We start from the raw sequence: 18,910 nt of genomic DNA, 5'->3' as shown, positions 1-18,910 counted from the left end.
GTGCGGGCTCGGCTCAGCCCCGCACTCAGCTCCGCGCGCCCGCCCGCCCGCAAGCATGGCCCCGCGCCCGCCCGGCCCCGCGCTGCTGCTGCTGGCCCTGGCCCTGGCCCTGGCCCTGGCCGTGCCCCGCGCCCGCGCCGGCGGCTGCCCCGCGCTCTGCACCTGCAGCGGCTCCAGCGTGGACTGCCACGGCGCCGGGCTGCCCGCCGTGCCCCGCAGCATCCCGCGCGCGGCCGAGCGCCTGTGAGTGGGGCGCGCTTTGTTCGGGCGGGGGGGCGAGCCCGGCCCGGCCCGGCACGGCCCGGCACGGCCCATTGTTGGCGCCAAGCGGGGGGGCGGGGGCGCCCGCACGGGCCCCGGGGCGCGGGACAGCGGCTGCGCGCGGACCCCCGCTCCCCCCGGCACCCCCGCCCTTTGTGCTCCCGACCCGCACCGGCCCCCCGGGCCCCGCATTCCCGGCCCGCAACCCCCCTGGGGCCCTGCAGACCCCCCCCCTGGGCCCCGTACTCCCGACCCGCAACCCCCCTGGGGCCCTGCAGACCCCCCCGCCCCCCGGGCCCCGCACTCCCGACCCGCAACCCCCTGGGGCTCTGCACCCCCCCCCCCCCCCCGACAGGCCCTGCACTCCCGACCCGCCCCCCCCCCCCCCCCCGAGCCCCGCACTCCCAACCTGCACCTCCCCCCGGGCCCCGCACTGCCGACCCGCACCCCCCTCGCTGCCCCCCCCACGAGTTCAGTCTGCGCCCTGCTCCAGTCCGAGCCTCTGCCCTGCGGGAGACGGGGGTCCCTTGGCGGGGGCCCGGGCTCGCTGGGGGCTGCAGCGGTTGCCCCACGGGCTGCCGGGGCGGGGGCTGCAGGCAGGACGCTGGTGGGGCCGAGTCAGCCCCTCCGGGGGGGCTGAGGAAGGGGCAGTTCATCTCGTGCCCGGGGCTGGCGTGTTGCACACGTTGGGGGGGGGGTCTGGCATGTTGCACGCGTTCCAGGGGTGACTAGTGCCTCGCACTAGTGGGTCTCCTTGGCTGCTACTGAACAGGGAGACTTAGCATGGACTCATGCCTGCTGCCAGTGCCTGCCCCGGGCAGTCTTGCCCCGATGGCTACAGGCAGCGGCGGCCGAGGGTGGGGGGTCGCAGCAGTGCTGCAAGGCTGCTCTGGCCGAAGTGCCTGGGGTTGGGGTGCGGGCGGGGGATGCCGGGGGGGCTTCGTGGAGCCCATCCTGCCGGGCTGAGATCCAGGCAGCGCTTGTAGCCCCCCGGGCTGTGGCCCTGGTGCCCGGCTGGGCCTCCTTGGGAGCTGCTCTCCGTGCTGGGGATGGACCCTGCGCCACCTAATGTCACGATGACCCTGAAGCCTAACAACGGTGGCAGCAGCAGAATTGGGCTTGGGGCTGGCATTTGCCCTGTGCCACGACAGTGCCCTGCTCTGCCAGAAAGCCTGGGCCTGATCCACGTGGGGCTCTGCCAGGTGCCTGGCCAGGCCTGCGCGCTGGGGGCTGCGACCCAAGCTGTTGCTCCGGGTCCCGGCTGGGCCTGGGTGTGCAGACACGGCCATTCCCTGCACGGCCCGGAGCACAGGGCATAGGTCCTGGCTGGTCCCTGGCCTGGCGGTGGGAATCACCCGGCTGGGGTGGGTGGAGAGCCCCGAGCCCCCCGTCTGGGGATGCCCCACGGTCCCTGGGCCCAGTCGTGTCCCTGCACCCGGCAGCAGCTTCCTTGCAGCCTTGCTCTCGCCCCCCAGGGCCCAGCTCCTGCTGCACGAGGCTGGCTCGGGACCCGGCTGCGGCGAGGCGAGTCCCGGGGACCGGGCTGGGGCGCAGGACATTTGCAATTCTATCCCAGCGTCTCCCGTCGGCTCCTCGCGAGGCAGATGCTGCTGCTGGGTCGCCATGGCAACGCGGCGCTCGCTCTCCCCGGAATTGCCGGCTGGAAAAATATTAGTTTAAAAAACTCGGTGGGGTGGGCAGGGCCGCGTCCCTGCGCCCAGTGCAGTCAAGGCAATGGGCCCGGTAGCACCAACAGCGCCCCTGTGTCCCGCCTGCTGCAGAAAGCCCCAGCATGGAGGGAGACTCTCCCTTGGCGGTAGCAGTAGAGGGGCTGTGGCACAGCATGCGGTGGCTCCAGCACTGCCGGGCAGGGGCCGTCCTGCCCCCCGCGCGGTCAATGCCACGGCCACGTTTCCTTTGTCGCGTGCTCCCTCGACTCCAGCGTGTCCTCGGCTTTTGTTCCTGCTGCGCTGCAGCCGGGCGGGGGGCAGGCTGGGGAGCCGGCGGTGCCAGGGCCCACGGACCCGCTGACGTGCCCAGGGAAGGCGAGAGGGTCCCAGGCGCTGCACGGGGCCGGGGAGCGCAGGGATTGTGCTCTGGGCCGTGCCGGGGCTTTCCTGCCTCCCCGGGGAGCCGAGGCCTCCTCAAGGCCTAAGCGCTGGCGTCTGTCCCGCTGCCCGGTGTCTGGCCTGGTAGTAGTCCCCCAGGACCCTGCAGGGGAGCTGGGCCTGAGTCTCCCGAGTGCCAGGATTGTGCCCCAGGCGCTGGGCTGGGCTGGGCTGGCGTCCCCGGCCTTCAGAGCCGAAGACATCGGCCTTCCCCACTCAGCACGACGCCAGCCTTGCGGACACCGAGCTTCCCTTCCTGCGCTGCTGTGAGCGTCGGGACCAGGCGATTCCCTGCCTGGGGCCTCCGTTCCCGCCTGCAGCACGGCAGAGACGGCCACGAGCTTGTCTTCGGTCGGGGGTTTCCAGACCCAGAGCTGACCCCGGCTGGGCGTTGGGCATGGCCTGGAAACCCCGGGGCAACCCCTGGGAGCACAGACTCCCGCTCCCCGCGCTGGTCTCGTGTACCGGAGCTGGGTCCCTGGAGCATGCCTTGCTGAGTCCCCTCGGCAGAGCCTCCGCACCCTTCTGCACGGGCAGCGCTGGCAGGCGGCCGCCCCTGGGCCGTGGGGGGCAGATGTGTGACTGTCGCTGCCCAGATGGACACGTCCTTGCTGGGCTTCCCACTACCCTTTTGTCCTGGAGCAGACGCTTCCTTTGGCAGAGCCTGGCCCATCCAGTCCCACCCTTTCTGGCACGGGCAGAGAGCCAGGGTCCAAGGCGTGCCCGGGGCCACGCGTCACAGCAGCCCGGGGGTCAGCCCCTGCCCCATCTGTGCAGCCGGGGGCCGCACTCGGACCCGTGTGAGCAGCAGGCTGCAATACTGCTGCATTGCGGAGGCCGCCGGCGTGCGGGGGGATTGGCACGAAGCAATAAAAGGAGCTGCAGCTGCTCCGGTCCCTGGCGCCCGGGAGGAGGTGCGGTGCTCGCTGCAGAGCCCCTCCGTGGGATCGGGGCCGCGGCTGCCTGCAGGGAGAGGTCGCCCGTGTACGGTGCAGCTGCAGCGTTGCCCGTGCTCTCTGGAGCATGGATTCAGGGCCCTTCTCACGAGAGCCTGAGCCCGGGGCCTGGCCTGGAAACCCTGGGGGGCCGTGGGGGTGCGGGGGCTGCGTGTGCCCCTGGGAGTGAGCGAGTGCTGCAGGCACGGTCGGGGTAGCGGGAACGACTGAGCGCCGCCTGCTCCCCACCGCAGGGGAGGCGGGTTATGACCACGTCCACCCGCTCCCAGCCCAGCCCTGCCCGCCAGCGCGAAGCAGCCGTGGCCGAGCTGCCTAATGAAGCCATCAAGCTGCCGCGCGCCTGCCCGGCTGCGCGGGCCCTGACAAAGGCTGGCTGGTCTCCGGGGGCCGGGGGGGTTCCCCGGCGCAGCCTGCATGTGGCTCCGGGTGGGACGTGCGTCTCGGGTCCGCTGTGGCCTCCCGGTCCTGGCTGGCGGCAAACTTTGTGAGTTCACGAGGAGAGCGAGACCTGCCCTTTGGGGTGGGCACTGCAGCCAGGAATAGAGATCGGCTGCGGTGGAAGGAGCTTGGAGGCAGCGACGGGGCTCTCGGCGCTTGCCGGCCGTTTGCTCCATCTCCAAAGGGCTCAGCGCAGAGGCAGGAGGTAGGCAAGGGGGCTCAGGGGCAGCTGCCCGCCTGGGCCTGGGCCTGGCCCTGCAGATGTGCCTGGTGTGCAAGGCGCTGCCAGGCCCTGGCAGAGGGGGTGCTTGTTCCCAAGACCCTGGAGTCGGCACCGCTGTGGCCCAGCTGCCTGCTCCGTCTCCTGTTCCCCCTCGGTGTTCACGGCAGGGAGGCGCGATGCCCGCCCTGGAGCTGCGCGAGGTTGTTTGGGTGCTGCGATGGGTATTGCCATCCTGTGCCTGGCTCGGGGGTCTCAGGCCGCCGGTGGGCGCAGTGGTGGGGCTGGATGGCGTGTTCGTGGGGTGTCGGAGTGGAGAGGGCAGGCGTGAGCATTGCTGGGGGACGATGGAGGGATCCGACGAGGCTTGGAGGACTGTGTGCTTGAGAACAAGTCTGCACGCGTGTAAACACACATGTAGGCACACGTGCACATGTACAAATGCATGCACATACACACGTGTGCACACCTGCAGAACAGGCTCATAGTGAGGGCCCGGACTAGCCTTCTGTGCATCTCCAGGAGGAGCCAAGCGTGGTCCCGGGCGCCACAGGGTGATTGATGATCCACGTGAGCTCTGTGTCCAGGTCCAGACATGGCGGGGAGCCGGCCCGTGTCTGCCCCATTGCCCACGGGGGGGTGATAGCAGCTACACGGGGCTGGAACGCTTGGCCGGGAGCTGCTGGTGCGTGCCCGTGCAGTGCCCTCAGAGCCATCCCATGGTTACGTGGCTGCAGCTGAGGCCAGGCAGCTGTGCCCGAGGCCCCCCGGGGTGGACTTGTCTCTTGGAGCTGGTTTTTCCCACCTTCAATCGCTGCTGTTCTCCAGTTTCCCTACGGCTGGCGTGTGCACACGTGTGCTTCCCCCTCCCTCCATTACCCCGGGGGGGTCCAGCTCTGCCCCCACAGGCAGGATCCTGGGACAGGCAGCGCCAGCTCATCCCCCACCCTCGCCTGCGTCCGAGGCCTAGGAGCCCCCCTTCCTGCGGCCCCGTAATGGAGGGAGGCTGAAGCATGCCGTGCAATTACAAGGGATGGATGGTGGCGGTCGGAGCTCGTTAGCCGCTATCAGCCACTTCAGCTGCACAATGGCACCCCGGGGTGTGTGGGGCCTGGGCCCGCCTGCCCCTACCCCCCGCAGGCCCAGCTGGGCAAGGATGCGCGGCACGGCCGGCTGCTTCCAGGGCCCCATGGAGGAGCCCCAATTTGCTCCCCAGGCACCTCGGGGAGGGGGCACAGAGGTCCTGCGCTGACCCTGGCCGGAGGCTGCCCAGGCAGCCTGGGACCCCGTGGGCTCCTTGGCTGCCCCTGCGCCAGGTCCCCATCTCCCGCGGCAGGCGAGGGCGGAGCAGGGGTGGAGCGGACACCGGGATTAGCCCTCTAATCCCCTTTGTGCCGCTGACAGGTTGCAAGGCCTCCCTCCGCCCGCGGCTCCGGAGCTGGGGCTGACGGCCTGGGCATGCCGTACCCCGGGCTGGAGCTCCCCAGCGCTACCAACGGCCTCGGCCTCCATGTGTGGCTCAGGGCCGGGAGCATGGACGGGGGCATTGTCCTTGCTCTGCGTCACCCTCTCGTCCCTGCTTGACGGACCAGGGCAGAGCGAGCGCGCCTGGGCATCCTTGGACTGAGGGCGATGCAGCTCGGCGCCGGCGGGCCCCGGGGCTGCCCGTGCAGGGCTGCCGGGGGCTGCAGGAAGGAGGCTTGTTTAGTCTGGAGCAGAGCCGGGCGAGGGGCCATGATCACAGGGTTCAAGGCTGCTGCCCAGACAGCGGTGATTAGCCCTGCTGCGTGTCCCGTAATTGCTGGCGTTTGCAGATGGGCCGGAGCTCAGGCTGTGCAGCGACTGAGCCCGGGTCAGCCGTGAAGGGGGCGGTGGGATTCCCTTCTGGGGGGCTGAGAGCTCTGCCGGAGCTGTGCGGGGCGCCCGCTATCCCTCTCGGGGCTGGGCGACGCGGTCCCTCTCTCGCTGCCCCGTCCCGGGCTCCGACAGGCAGAGGGGTCTGCGCACGGCCGCGACGTGCAAGGGACCAGGCCGGCGTGCCACAAGCACGGAGCCCATGGACGGCGAGGCTATTGTCGGAGGCTGCTTTGGAAGGGGAAGCCGATAACGCGCTTGTACCTGGTCCAAGCCAGGGGCCGGAAGCAAATTGCTGATATGAGTCCGGAGGGCGGCTGGGATCTGGGGCAAGATGAGCTCAAGGGAGACACTGAGATTGCTGGAGGACCCAGAATTGCCCTTCGGAAAAGCAGTTGGGTTTCCACGAGTACGGGCAGCCCCGGGCCCGGCGGGAGCTCGTGGAAGGTGCACGGAGAGCGGGACGCTCCTCCGGGTCCGAGGGAAAGGCGCAGCTGGGAAACGCCCCTGGCCGAGCGGCTGCAAGCACGTCTGGGGCCTGGCTGGAGCCAGGGGTGGCCCCAGGTGGGCGCGAATGCCAGGGGGACGTGAACTGACGGAGTCCAGAGTAGCCTGGGAAAGGCCCGGTGCTGTCCCGACTCGTGCCCCTTCCCCTGCCCTGCCCTGCCCCGCAGCCCCCAGAGCGCGAGTGCGCTGAGGCCGGCCTCAACCCCCGGCCATTTCGCCAAACATGGGCCAATATCCGCGGGGCAGGAGCACTCGAGTCTGCAGCGAGGCTACGAGGGGGGCGCGTGGCCAGGGGCTCCACGCCACGTCGGGAAGGAGCCGGGGCCGTGGGCAAGTCGTGCCAGGGAAGGGGCACCAGGATCAGGGCCCGCGCCTGGCCCGGGGCGGACCGGCAGGGGATGAAGGGTCCTTGGGAGCTGAGCTCTGTAGGGAAAGTCGCGGCAGAGCGGGGGGCCGGGGGCTCACATGGCGGGGTGCTAAGGGATGGAGCGTCGATCCTCTTCACCCGCAGAGGCTTGGAGCGAGCGTCCTGTCTCGAGCAGGGGTAGCCGAGACTCACCGTCATCTGCGTGTTGTCCCCTTGGCCACTGCCCCGTGGAAAGGACAGAGCCCAGCTTGCTGCTTTTCTGCCTGCAGATGAGCGAGCTCCAAAATCATCTGCTGTCACCAAACCCCTCCCGGGCGCTTATTCAGGCCCCTCTCAAGTACTTCCCCGGCGAAAGCCAAGTGGCCCGAAGCGCAGAGGCAGGTTATGTCCACGTCCGTCGGATGTAAAAGCCGTGTGCAGCTGTAACGTGGACTGCGATCGCGAGAGCTCCTGCTCGGGATGAACCTCTCCCGGGGTGGAGGGGGTGCTCGGTGCTAGAGGGCCTGTGTTTAAAGGCCTGCGTGGTGGTGGGGCCCTGCGCGCAGGCGTTCATAACGATGAGTTGCGTTCAGGCTGGTGCATCTTCTCTCCGTTGTCCCCAGTCTGGGGGACGGGTGGAAAATGACCTCCAGATCATCAAGCATTTCCTTAACGAGCCGTGCGGTCAGGCTCCCATCTGCGTCATGCACTGCTAAATTGCAGGGTGGCTCTAACGAACCAGGGTGGCAAATGCTGGTGCCTGGCAGCCCGGCGCCAGCCTGGCAATGGGTGGTGGCCGCTGAGCCCAGGAGGACCGGTGGCCTGCAGGGGTTGGAGATGGCTCGGCATCAGCGTGGGACAGCACTTGGGAGCGCGGTCACTTGGATGGCTTATGATGGGGCTGGCTGGGCCTTGTGCCCCCCAGGTGCATCAGGAAGGGAGATGTGGGGAACTGCACCTGGAAGGGGCTCTGCATGAGCCAGCTGGCCTTGGTTGCAGCAGTGGGCTGGGGCCCGGGCTCCATGATGCAGGTGGGGCGGGTTTGGGCGCTGCACGGAGCCCTGGGCTCTGAGTGGTCCCTGAACACCCCTCTGGAGCTCCTTTGAGAGGGAGGTGGGGGCACGTCTGGGCTGCCTGTGTCTCCCCAGCTCGGCGGTGACGGTCACTGGGCCAGTCGTGTTCCCGCCCGCCTGGAGAAGGGGACGCTGGCTCTTCCCCAACAGGAGCCTGAGCGCTGCATTCATCTCCACGGGGCAGGGGTCAGTGGTGCCCCAGCCCCCGCGCCGTCCCTCGCTCCCACACCCCCGACACCAGAGCCAGCCTTGGGCCCATCTCCCCGTCCACCCTCCACGAAACCCAACTCCGTCTCTCCTGCCTGGGAAACGTTGTCCGTGATTTATGTCCTGACCAGATGTTTCTGCCCCCGGGCCCGGGGAGTCTCTTGGATGAGCGGAGAGCAAACCTGGGGGCGCTGGAGGGGGTGGCAGAGCCCTGAGCCCCTCAGATGCCCACAGCACACGTGGGGAGGGCTGGCACTACTGCGGGGGTCCCCCAGCTCCGTCACACTTGCCCGGGGTTGCCAAAGCCTTTCCTCCGTGCCGCTGACCCTGCTGCCGAAGGGCCCCACGTGACCGGACCGCAGGGACCGGGTGCCTGCTGCTGGGGTGTCCCGGAGGGCAGCGTGGGGCGACGGAGCCAGGTGCAGGCAGGGTGCAGGGGACGGGGATTGCAGGGGGACACGGGGCTGTGCCTGGAACTGCCGGGGCCGGCTCGCACCCGCCGGCAGCCCCTCTGCGCCTGTCCCGGGCTGGTGCAGGGAGGGAAACCTTGCCCCGAGGCAGCGCTGGGCAGCCCCGGTCGGGATCAGGACCCCCAGCCCCTTCGGGAGGGGTCGCAGCCTGTGTGCGGGCTACGCGGGTCCCAGGGCGCGTGGACGGGAGCCTGGCACGGTCGCACAACTCACCAGCTGCATCTTCTTGCCCCGCAGGGAGCTGAACGGCAACAACATCACCCGTGTCGGCAGGAACGACTTCTCGGGGCTGAAGCAGCTGCGCGTCCTGTGAGTGCCCTGCGCCCCTCCGGTCGCGGGGGCTGCTGGGGGCGGGGGCCGTCTTCTCCGCGCCTGGGACTGCGGTGGCAGTGCGGGGACGTGGGGCTGGAGCGGTCGGGTGCCAGTCCCTGCCCGAGGGGCTGTAGGAAGGGAGGCTGCAGGGCTCGGGGGTCCAGCTGGTGACCCCTGGCAGCCTCGTTGTAGCATCCTGTGGACAGACCACGGGACGTGTCAGGCCTGGCCCCGGGGACCTGGCGGCTCTAGGGGGAGCAGGGGTCATTGCAGGGTTGGGGCAGCATATGGCCCTGATGGTCAGACACGACTTAAAGGGGCCCCCTCGGGTGCACGTGGCCTGCCTGGGGTCACAGGTCACCGGCCTTGGTGATTTGGGGACCTGCAGGGTCCATGGCAGTGTCAGGACTGGGCGGGGAGGAAACCAGGATCGGAGGGGGGGCTGGGAATAGTGCCCGGGGGGCAAGGGACCATGGCCCTCGGATGCTTGGGTCTCTGCCCACGTGGTTCGAGTGCCCGGATCAGAGCTGCGGCCCCGGCGCCGCGTGGGCAGTGGCTTTCACAGCCCAGGGACCGGGGTGCTGGAAGATGCGTGCGGCAGGAGAAGTGAGGGCAAGTGTGGCACGAGAGCGGTCCGCGTTCCCTGCCAGCTGCCCCGTGAGCAAGCCGGCCCGGCCGTGTCCGTGTCCATGTCCGTGTGCTGACCCGCGCTCTCCTCCTCCCTCTCCCAGGCAGCTGATGGAAAACCAGATCAGCACGGTGGAGCGTGGCGCCTTCGATGACCTCAAGGAACTGGAGCGGCTGTGAGTGTCTGGGGGCTGCGGGGACGGCAGGAGACCTGGCATTTGGGGGCAGGAAGGCATTTCCCCTGGTCAGGCTGGTCTGGACTGGGGGGTTTTGCCTTCCTCTGCAGCGGGGGCACGGCCTGGCCTGGGCTCTCTGCAGCGCCCACGACCCCCCGGCAGCAGCAGGACGTTGGCGGCCACGGCCCCCCCGCGCCCCGGGGGCAGGGGTGTTGCCTGGGCTGTATCGGGGTGACTGTTGTGTTGGACACGGGGTTTGCCTGGGCTGGTTAGGACGGGGCTGGGACTAGATGTGACCCTGCAGCTCCCGGCCTTCCCCACGGCTCTAGTTTCTCTAAGTCTTGGGAGTCGTGTTGAGCCAAGACTTCCCTGCCCCGCTCCCAGCGGAGCCAGACCTGAGGCTGGTGCTGCATATGGACGTGCCGCTGCGGGCCCTGATCCTGCCCGTGCCCTTGAGCCAAGCGGTCTGGTGTGGCCGGAGCTGAGGGGTAACCTGCGTGGGCCGGGGGAAGCAGGGGTGCCCCGGGAGGTGGTGCTCTCCCTCTGACCGGGGCAGTAGGATGTGCTCAGAGGGGTGCTGGACATGCCCAGGGTGGGGGCGCCTCGTGGGCCCGCAGGTCTGTCCCCGTGCAGGGGGGCAGCGCAGGACACTGGTCCCAGCGCGGCGGCGGTGCAGCACCTGCACTGGGGGTCCCGCAGCCCCTCTGCAGGAGCAGGCAGCCTCGGGCTGAGCAGGGCTGGCCGGGGGGGGCAGAGCTTTGCTCTCCAGCTGAGCGCACCCGGCGCGCTCGCTCGCTCGCTCGCTGCGTGACCTGAACCCGCTCCGGCAGCTCTGTGTAATGGCGTGTGAAACGCTGTCTCAGGCTCGGGGGCCCTGCGACATCGAGATCCGGCGACCTGGAAGGCGCTTGAGAGAAGCCATTGCTGCTGCCTGGGTCTGAGCTGCTGCTAACGAGGCAGAGGCTCGTTACAGCCCGCTGGTCTCTAAGTAAAATGCCTCCGCGCTGCCCGGAGCCGGGTGCTGGCTGGGGGAGCAGGCCGGGCTGCGGCTCGCCCCAGGCGTGTGGTTGGGGTGCCCCGGGGTGGGGGGTCTTTTGGGAAAGCAGCTGCCAGCACGGAGGCTCCCATGCAAGCCGGGCTGAGCCCCCACACTGCCCCGGGAGCCTGTCCCCCTGCTCCCCGCTGCTCCCCCTTGCTCAACGGCCATTGCTTCATTCTGCACTGGGCCCCGCTCTGCGCGTTAGCTGTGCCGGCTGCCACGTGGGGCCGGGAAGAAACGTTTCCCCTCCTGCTGCTCCATGTGTCGGGGGGTCTTTTTGTGCCCCCGAGGCGCTGGTGCTGCCGGAGTCGGCCCCACTGCACAGCCCCAGCCCCAGGGAGCACGGCGGGCACTGGCAGGTGGGGGGAGTCAGTGCTTAAGCTGCTTGATTCGGAGCTTAATGACACCAAACCTATGCAGTCCTCCTCCCTGCCCCGCTGCGGTGCCTGGAGAGCAAGGTCCGGCTCGGTGCCGCGGCTGGTTCTGCACAAGTCGGTCCCGCAGGGCCTCGCTGCCGGCCGGCAGGGCCCTCGGGCTGCCCCAGCCCGTCTGCAAGGACACGGCTGGGGACGGGCCCTCCTTCCCCGTCCCGCGCTGCGCCGCGTGGTGTCGTAACCGTCCCTCTCCTCTTCCGCAGGCGGCTGAATCGGAACCAGCTGCACGCGCTGCCGGAGCTGCTCTTCCAGAACAACCAGGCCCTGTCGCGGCTGTGAGTCCCTCGGCGCGGGTCCGGGGTCCCGTGGGCGCGGGGGGTCGTGCCACGGCTGGGCTGGGGGGTGCGGCGGGTCCGGGTTTCCGACCCAGCGCCCCAGGCCGTGGCACTGGTGCCGGCCGGGGAGCGCCCATGGTGTTGGAGGGGTGCAGGCTGGTTCCCCAGGACCCACGGGGTGGCTCAGGCAGGTTGTAAGATGAGCATCCTGAGCGGGCTGGGCCGGAGGGCGTCCGAGCCAGCGGTGAAGCCTGGGCATCCGAGCGGCCTGGAGGAGCCGGTGGTCCTGCCACCGGGTGCAGCTTTCTCTGGGCTGCTGCAGACTTTCAGGGGGCGTGGGGGCAGCGCGTCTGCCAGGGGCTCGGGCCCCTTCCACGGCTTCCGCTTGCATCCTCGTGTGGCCCGGGCGTGGGGCACGTGCCTGCTGTCCACGGCGCCAGCTAGGGTGTTGCTGTGGCTTACGGCCTGGTGTGGCTCCGGGGCTCTGTGGCACGCGGGTGCCGGCTCCCTGGGCACGGCGGTGACTGTCCCCCTCGGGCCCTGGCATCGGGGCTGGGTGGCGTGGGGTCGGGCAGGACGATCGAGAAGGGAGTGCCTGGCGATGCTGCTCCGCGCGGTGCCCCAGGGCAGGCGCTGGCGCAGGAGGCTGCAGAGGCAGCTCGGACCGTGGCGGTGACGGGCTGCCTGCTCCAGGGCTGGGCCACCACATCCGTAGCCGTCGTGGGGGCTGCGTGCCCAGCTTGCCCCTGGCTGGAGGCGATGCATCTCTGGCCGTGCCCGGAGCGGGGAGGGGAGCCCGAAGGGCCAGCCGTGCTCCCAGCCGCCCGGCGAGGAAGCGGAGGACAGCCGGGCCCCGAGACTCCAGTGCCATCATTTGGGGTCTCGCGATTGGTGCGGATGCTGCGTGTCTGCGGGGTCCGCCGGGCTGGGGGGCTCCCGGGGCGCCCCGCTGACGGCCGCCGGCCCCTCGCCGGGGCTCAGGGGCGCGTCTTGCGGCTCCCCCCGGGACGGCTCGCCTTCCCGTCCAGGTGCAGGGCGGCGGGGGAGCGGGGCCGGCGGCTCCGGGATTGTTTCCTCCGTTTTGTGCGCGGGAGAAAGGCCGAGCGCCGGGGCCGGTGCCAGGTCCCTGAAAAGCCGGTTTCTGCGGCAGCCGTTGCTATGGCGCCAGATGACTCGGGCTGGCTGCCCGCCATCGGGCACCAACTGGGCTCGTTTACCTCGGCAGCGCCATTAACTCTAGTGCCATCGTTTGGGGTCTTGCCATTGCGGATGCTGCATGTCTGCGGGGTGTGTCGGGCTGGGGGGCTCTTGGGGCACCCCGGCCTCCCTTCCCATGCCAGCCACGTTGGGCCAGGGGTCCCGGGGGCCGACCCCCCTGAGACCCCTTGCTTAACCCTGGGGGCCCGTGCAGCTCGGGAGCCAGTGGGCGCTGGTGTGCTTGTCGGGGCGCCGCGTGTCCTGGGTTAGCAGGGCCCCGTGCCCCGGCTCTGTGCTTCGGGGTGAGCTGGAGGGGAGGTGGGAGAGGCCGGATGGCGCAGAGCAGCAGCGGCGGGAGGCCGACGGTGCCCCGTTCCCCGGGGCCCAGCTCCCGGCTGTCCCTGGCACGCGCTGGCCTCTCCCCCGTCCTGCTCCAGATGTCATCGGTGCCGCGGTCTTGCTTGCATTCGGCCCCGGGGGTCTGGGCTCTGGGCTGAGCTTCCAGACGCTGAGCCCAGACCCCGGCTCCTGGCAGGACCTCGGGCCCGTCACTGAATCTCCCCCCAGGCCCCGTTCCCCGCTGGCAGGTCCCTGCCTTGCCGCGGTGGGCGGATAACGTCCCCCGAGGAGGGTGCCAGTCTCGCAGCACGGCAGGGACGTGCCCCAGGCCTGCCCGCCCCAGCGTCGAGAGCTGCTCCCCACAGCCCCCACGCGAGCTCCTGTTGCAAAGGGTTAACGCAGCGCCGGCTGCCAGCTCGCGTGTGAAATGGTGGCTGGGCGCCCGGCTCGGCAGCGTCTGCGGTGGCAGCTGAGCGCGCCGCCTCCCCGCTCGTTAGCGCGCGGCACTGCTGTGGGCTCAGCTGCGCTGCAGCCTGGCGGTCCTCGAGAGCCAGCGCGGCCCGCAGCCCCCACGGCTCCAGCGGGCAGCACCGTGCCCATAATTAAAGGGGAAACGTCTGTCGTGTCGCAGCAACCTGCTCAGATAGTTAATAATAAGACAGACAGACAGCGCCAGGGCTGCTTCGTGGCTGCACCCACAGCAGGGGCGCTGGCGGGGTCCCTCTGAGACCATGCACTTCACGCAGTGTGGGAGCGCACGGGGCTGTACGCATTCGTGTGCATGTGGGGGCGTGGACCCAGGGGCGGCAAGGAGGAGGGATGAGAAGGGGGGAGGCTGCTGAGCTCCCTCCTGGCCTTGCTCTGAGCACGTGCCTGGCACCGTCCGCCTGGCCCAGGCTTTCCGGGGCTGCGCGGGGCAGGAGGGAACGTTATTTCTCCTGCTTCTGGGCTTGGTTGCGTGCAGCGTGGGGCTGGGAGATGATTGCACCCCGCTTGCTGCTCCATGTGTCGGGGGGTTGAATCCTCCCCGAGGCGCTGGTGCTGCAGCCCGGGCTGGGGCTGGGGCAGGGCTGTGCCAATGCTCCTGTGGCACCAGCCCCGCAGGGTCCTGGCGGGAGGGTCTTGCCCCCGTGCTCAGGCTCGCCGCACGCTGCGCTGGGCAGGAAGGGGTTTCCCCCTGCTCAGACTGGTGCTCCCTGCCAGCCCCATGGCTCCATTAGTCTGCGAGCGTGTCCCGTTGCCCTGCTTGGGTGTCTCGGCCCGTTTCGCCCCGTGGGGATGCTGGTGTCCGTGGACTCGTGCTCTGGACTGGTGGCACCGCGTGGGTTTGCTGCCGCTGATTGGGCAGGCCGGGCCCCGTCGCTGCCAGCACTGCCGTCCAGGGCCTGGCGCTGCAGCAGGCATCTCGGCGCTGCCAGGCTGCGCCCGGCCCAGCCCAGCCCGAGCAGGCGACGGCCGCATGCGGCTGCCGCAGGAGTCCCGACCCCCCGGGCTGCGGCGCTCCTCCAGCCGGTCCCTGGCAGCGTCTGAGCCGTGCGGCTGGTTCCAGGGGCGCCGAGCCAGGCTCCTCTTCGGGACCTGGTCTCCATCCAGAAGGACTTTGCTGCCGGAGCGAGCTCCTGCCTGGAGCTTGCAGAATCCGGCCCGGCCCCGGCTGGGCTGGGGGCTTGGTGCAGGCTGTGCGCCGCGTCGCTGCTGCAATGCGGGGGTGCCCGGAGGGCAGGACATGCCTTGCCCAGGAGCACCTGGAGCTCCTGGCAGTGGTTTCCGTAGGAAGCCCGCGACCCTGTGCCATGTCGGAGCTCCGGGGCCGGGAGCCTCCACCCCTGCCCTGCCCTGCCCTGCTCCCAGCTTGGGGGAGGTGAGTGGGTGGGTGGATGGGGGCTGGCCCCACCTGCCAGCTGCCTGCAGGGCAAGCTTCCCAGGGCTGCTGGGCCGGGGTCTCCGTGGCCTGTTGCGGGCAGTCATGACGGGGCCTCGACGATGCAGCGTGGGGGCCCGGGCCGGCTCTGGGTCCTGTGCAGCTGCCTCCTTTCACCGGGGCCAGGTGCAACCTGCTGCCCTGCAGGTGAAAGAGCCCGAGTCCGCGGGGTCCTGCCGCAGCAGGCGCCGTCCCCGGTGTGGGTTGTGCCCTGTGCAGCCCTGAGACGGCGGAGGGGAGGGATCCGGCGCTGCTTTGTGCCCACTGCCCTGGGAAGAAGCACGAACATCACTGCGTTGCTGCTCTCCTGGCTTTACTCTGGCATCTCGCAGGCCACGTCCGTGGCTCTGCCCAGCCTGAGCTCCCCGGCTGCGTGGCCAGGCTTGCCCTGGAGCAGCTGCTGCTGGTTGGGGGGGCAGACGTGGCTGGGGGACGCATCTCCGCGGGCAGCTGGTGCTGTGGTCTGGCGATCACTGGGTGCAAGCTGGACTTGATGCCCCCTCGGGTTGCCTGGAGCCGGAGGGGTCTGAGCATCTCCTCGTCTCCAGGGGCTGCACGCGGGAGGAGCGAGGGCAGGGCTCCTGGGTGGGGACACGCTGTGGCTGGAAGCTGCAGCCGGACACTAGGAAGAGAAATGGGGGCGGCTGAGCTGCCCCATCAGCGTGCTGCTGGGGGTCGGGGGGCGCTCCCCCATCCATGCCTGGAGCTGTGTGGCGTCGTGGGCCTGTCCTGCCCCGAGCACCATCTGCTCCATCTCTGGGAGGTGCCCCCTCCCCACCTCCCCCTCTTTTGGGAGCTCCCCCCTGCCTTGAAATCCAGCCTGTCTCCTCCTGCGCCCTGTGCCGTGGCCGTCGGGGTGCCCGGCTCGGCTCCCTCGCCGTGCCAGCCCACGCGCGGGGCTTGGTGCACGCGGGGGTAGCTCTGCATCTCAGCGCCTGTCTTTGCCGCTGGGTCCTGCTTAGCCTGTGAACTGGTGTCCCCGGGGGTCTGCCCTTGGGGTGGGCACAGGGGCCATGTCCCCCACCCCTCCCCGTGTCCCACCTCCATCCCGGGCCAAGCTGGGGGCTGAGCGCAGAGGAGCTCAGAGCAAAGCCGGCCCCAGCCCTTTGTGTCCGGGCCAAGGCTGCAGGCAGCCGGCGCTGGAGGAGCTGGGAGGCAGTGGGTTCACCGCGTGCCCGCCCCTCTATCCCCTGCTGTAACGAGGGGGTAGCTCATTAAGGGCCGCAGCGGCTGGAAGTGGCACTGATGCGACGTGTCGCCGGCGTGCGCATGACCCCGGTCACCCCATCTCCAACCGGGTTTAATTAAACTGTCAGCGCCGGCCGGAGGAACAAAGGGCTGTTTGCTCTCCCCTCCTCCCAGCGCAGCGGGGGCACGGCCGCGTCGCCCGCGAAATGAGGGGCTGGTGGAAACGGATCGCCGCTTGCCCGGGGGAGTCGCTGAGGCGGGAAGGTGACCCCTGCCGCAGCGCTAGTGCGGGGGCCTTCGGCTCCGCGGTGCTGGTCCCTGGCATCCTTCTGCTGCTCGCTCCCAGTCCCCTCTCTGGAAGCGTCTCCATGCCAGCTCCCCATGGCATGGCCTGGGAGCCCAAAGGGGTTGTGGGCATCTCGAGATGTGGGTCATGAAGCAATCTGTTGGCATTTGACGTGGGCACGGCCCCTGATCAGATGCAGGGAGCACTGGGGAGCCTGGACGGGCGCTACGCTGGGACCTGGCACGTGGTTGGTGGCTGGCGTGGTCCCCCTGGGCCGAGCTCGGGCGTCGCGTGACGAGAAGGGCGGGCAGAGCCTGCAAGAGTGACAACAAATCATATGCAGAAATGCAAACGCTGCGTTCCCGGAGAACAATGCCGCTGCGGGAGGCCGGCGATTCAATCGGAACGAAGCCGGGCCCGGATGAGACGTGGGCTCAGCTCGCCGGCAGGCACTGTCGGGACTGGCTGGGCAAAGCCGAGGCAGGCGGCACGGGGGCAGCCTCCTGGCTCAGCCCTGGGGATGCCCAGCCTGGAAAACCCTGGATGCGCCCACCCCTCCCCACCTGTGCCGTGGGCTGCCCGTGCTGCCGGGGGTCCCCAGCCCTGCGCCGGCAGCAGGGATCCCTCAGCGGTGTCACCGGGCACCGTGGCTCGTTGCTGTGTGAGATCCACGGGAAGAGCAGGGCAGCACCGGCTGGCAGCCCCCAGCCCCCTTGCACTGGGCATCTTCCTGCGGGGTCCGGCACTGCACAGCCCTGCCCTGCCCTGCCCTGATCTCAGACCTGGCCGGGGGCTGGGGCCATGCCGCGGCGCCAGCTGCTTCGGCCCGGGCTCTCCCTGGCTACTGTGCCCCGGCCGGGCACTCTCTTCCCTTCCTCCTGCCTTGCAGGGCGACGCTTCTCCATGGCCACGGGCGCCCTTTGAAGTGGCCGTGCTGGCCCCGCGGCTCCGGGCGCCGTACCCCTTGTGCTCCCCAACAAAGGGCCTCCTGTCGGCCGGGCCGGGAGCCGGACGGCGCTTGCCGAATACCAATAAGGACGAAGGGGTGGGAGTTTGTTTATGGAGGGGCCGTGTCTGGGCAGCGCCAGGCTCCCCCTCTGCCAGCCTGGGAGGGGCAGGGGGCTCTGGCGTCCGCCTCGGCCCTGGGGGGGCCAACCCCTCTGCAACCCCGTGCAACAAAGAGCTAGTTTCCCCCTGTGTGGCCCATGACAGCTGGAAGGGAAGCTGGGAACAAATGAGCCGCTAATAGGTGGGGAGGCACCGCTGGGGCTGGCAGCCAGCTTGGGGTGGACCCGGCCTTGGCAGGGGGGCTGCGGGGCGCCCGCCTGCCCTGGAGACAGCTCCGTTTCGGGAGGTGGTGGCACAGCCCCTGGGGAGACCCGTCTGCCCCCCCTTCTCCGGGGCAGCCCACCCCCTGAGCCCTTGCACTGCTGCAGGCTGGTGCACACCTGCCTGGCACTGCAGGAGGCCTCTCCGGGCAGCGCTTACCTGTGCATGGGCCCGGGCCTGGAGCTGGACCGCGGCGGGCGGGCGGGCGCCGGGGCCTCTGGATGTCGGCATCTGCCGTAAGGCTCCAGCGCCTGGAGTCAGGGGATTTGCTGTTGCTTTCCCCCACGCTCCTGCCTTCTCACGGCTGCGGAGCCATGAAGCCGTGGGGGGTTGAGTCTCGTAATAATTTTTTAAGCCCTTCATAGGTTTTTTTGGGGGCCTGTCCTCTAGTCACTGGAGGCATGGGACGGGCAGCAGTGCCTCGTGCTGGGCAGCTGGAGAAGGATGCGTGCGTGTGTTGCCCTGCACAAGTGAACGCCGTCCCCCCACCTTGTGTCTGCACGGAGCTGCTTTGCCCCCGGGGCTGCCCTGGCTGGGACCAGAGCCCGGCCCCGTGCACAGATGTGGGAGCCGATGCCGGGCTCTGGGCTCTGCATTGCTCCCTTCTCTCCCAGGAGAGCACGCGAGGAGCTGGCGGCCTCCCCCCGGCCCCCGCGCGCTGCAGCAGTGGAAGCACGGCACGCACTTGCCCCTTGCAGGGCCGGAGCAGCTGCACGACCCCTCGGTGTTGGCTCCGTGTCTCGGAAAGGGGCATCGGTCGCTATCGAGCAGGGAGCGCGGGGCACAGCCCCTGCATCCAAACTGCCTAAAGGCTGCAAGGGAGAGAGGACCGGGGGAAACCTGCTTGGACCCAGTCACTCTCCTTCCAGCCTCCTCGCAGCACCAGAGACTGGGCAGGATGGGCCTGGGTCTGACCCTGCACAGAGCTGCCCCTTGCCCTGCCACGCTCCACCATCCCTGCCCTCTGCCCCCTTGCCCTGCGGGGCCGCCGTGGGCTCCCGGCGCCGAGCGGAGCATGAGCCATGCCGCGCGGTCCCCTGAAAGGGTTAAGCGCTTCGGGCTGCGCCTCCTTTGTCTGCGCGCTGGGAGCGGATGCGGACACCTTCGCTCTCAGGCTTCTTCCATTACCGAGAGTGCAAAGGGCTCGGCGACGCTCCGGGGGGATTTCCTGCCCAGGGCTGCCTCCAGCCGCTCACTCCCGGGGCATCGCCAGGGCTTGCTGCTCGGCAGCTCCGTGCTCGGGCCAGGCCCGAGCCTGGAGCCACCTCCGCCAAGGAGCCGTTTCTTCCCTTCCCGTCACTCGCCAAAGCTCGTGTTTGTCCATAAACGCCCCTGGACGCAGCGCCG

At 69.8% G+C, this 18,910-nt stretch overlaps 1 protein-coding gene across 1 annotated transcript in view; it reads left to right on the top strand.

Moving 5' to 3' along the window:
* Positions 1-18,910, top strand: part of SLIT1 (slit guidance ligand 1) — a 49,376-nt gene continuing 30,466 nt past the window's right edge. Inside the window, exons 1-4 of the mRNA XM_059730251.1 lie at positions 1-243; positions 8,678-8,749; positions 9,484-9,555; positions 11,232-11,303. Of these exons, the coding sequence (XP_059586234.1) occupies positions 56-243; positions 8,678-8,749; positions 9,484-9,555; positions 11,232-11,303 (404 nt within the window). The 5' untranslated portion in view covers positions 1-55. The remainder of the gene's footprint in view (positions 244-8,677; positions 8,750-9,483; positions 9,556-11,231; positions 11,304-18,910) is intronic.

Source organism: Alligator mississippiensis, chromosome 6 (genome assembly GCF_030867095.1).
Source record: "Alligator mississippiensis isolate rAllMis1 chromosome 6, rAllMis1, whole genome shotgun sequence".
Classification (NCBI taxonomy): domain Eukaryota; kingdom Metazoa; phylum Chordata; order Crocodylia; family Alligatoridae; genus Alligator; species Alligator mississippiensis.
Note: the sequence above shows the minus strand (reverse complement) of the source record. Positions and strands in the feature narration are given on the sequence as shown.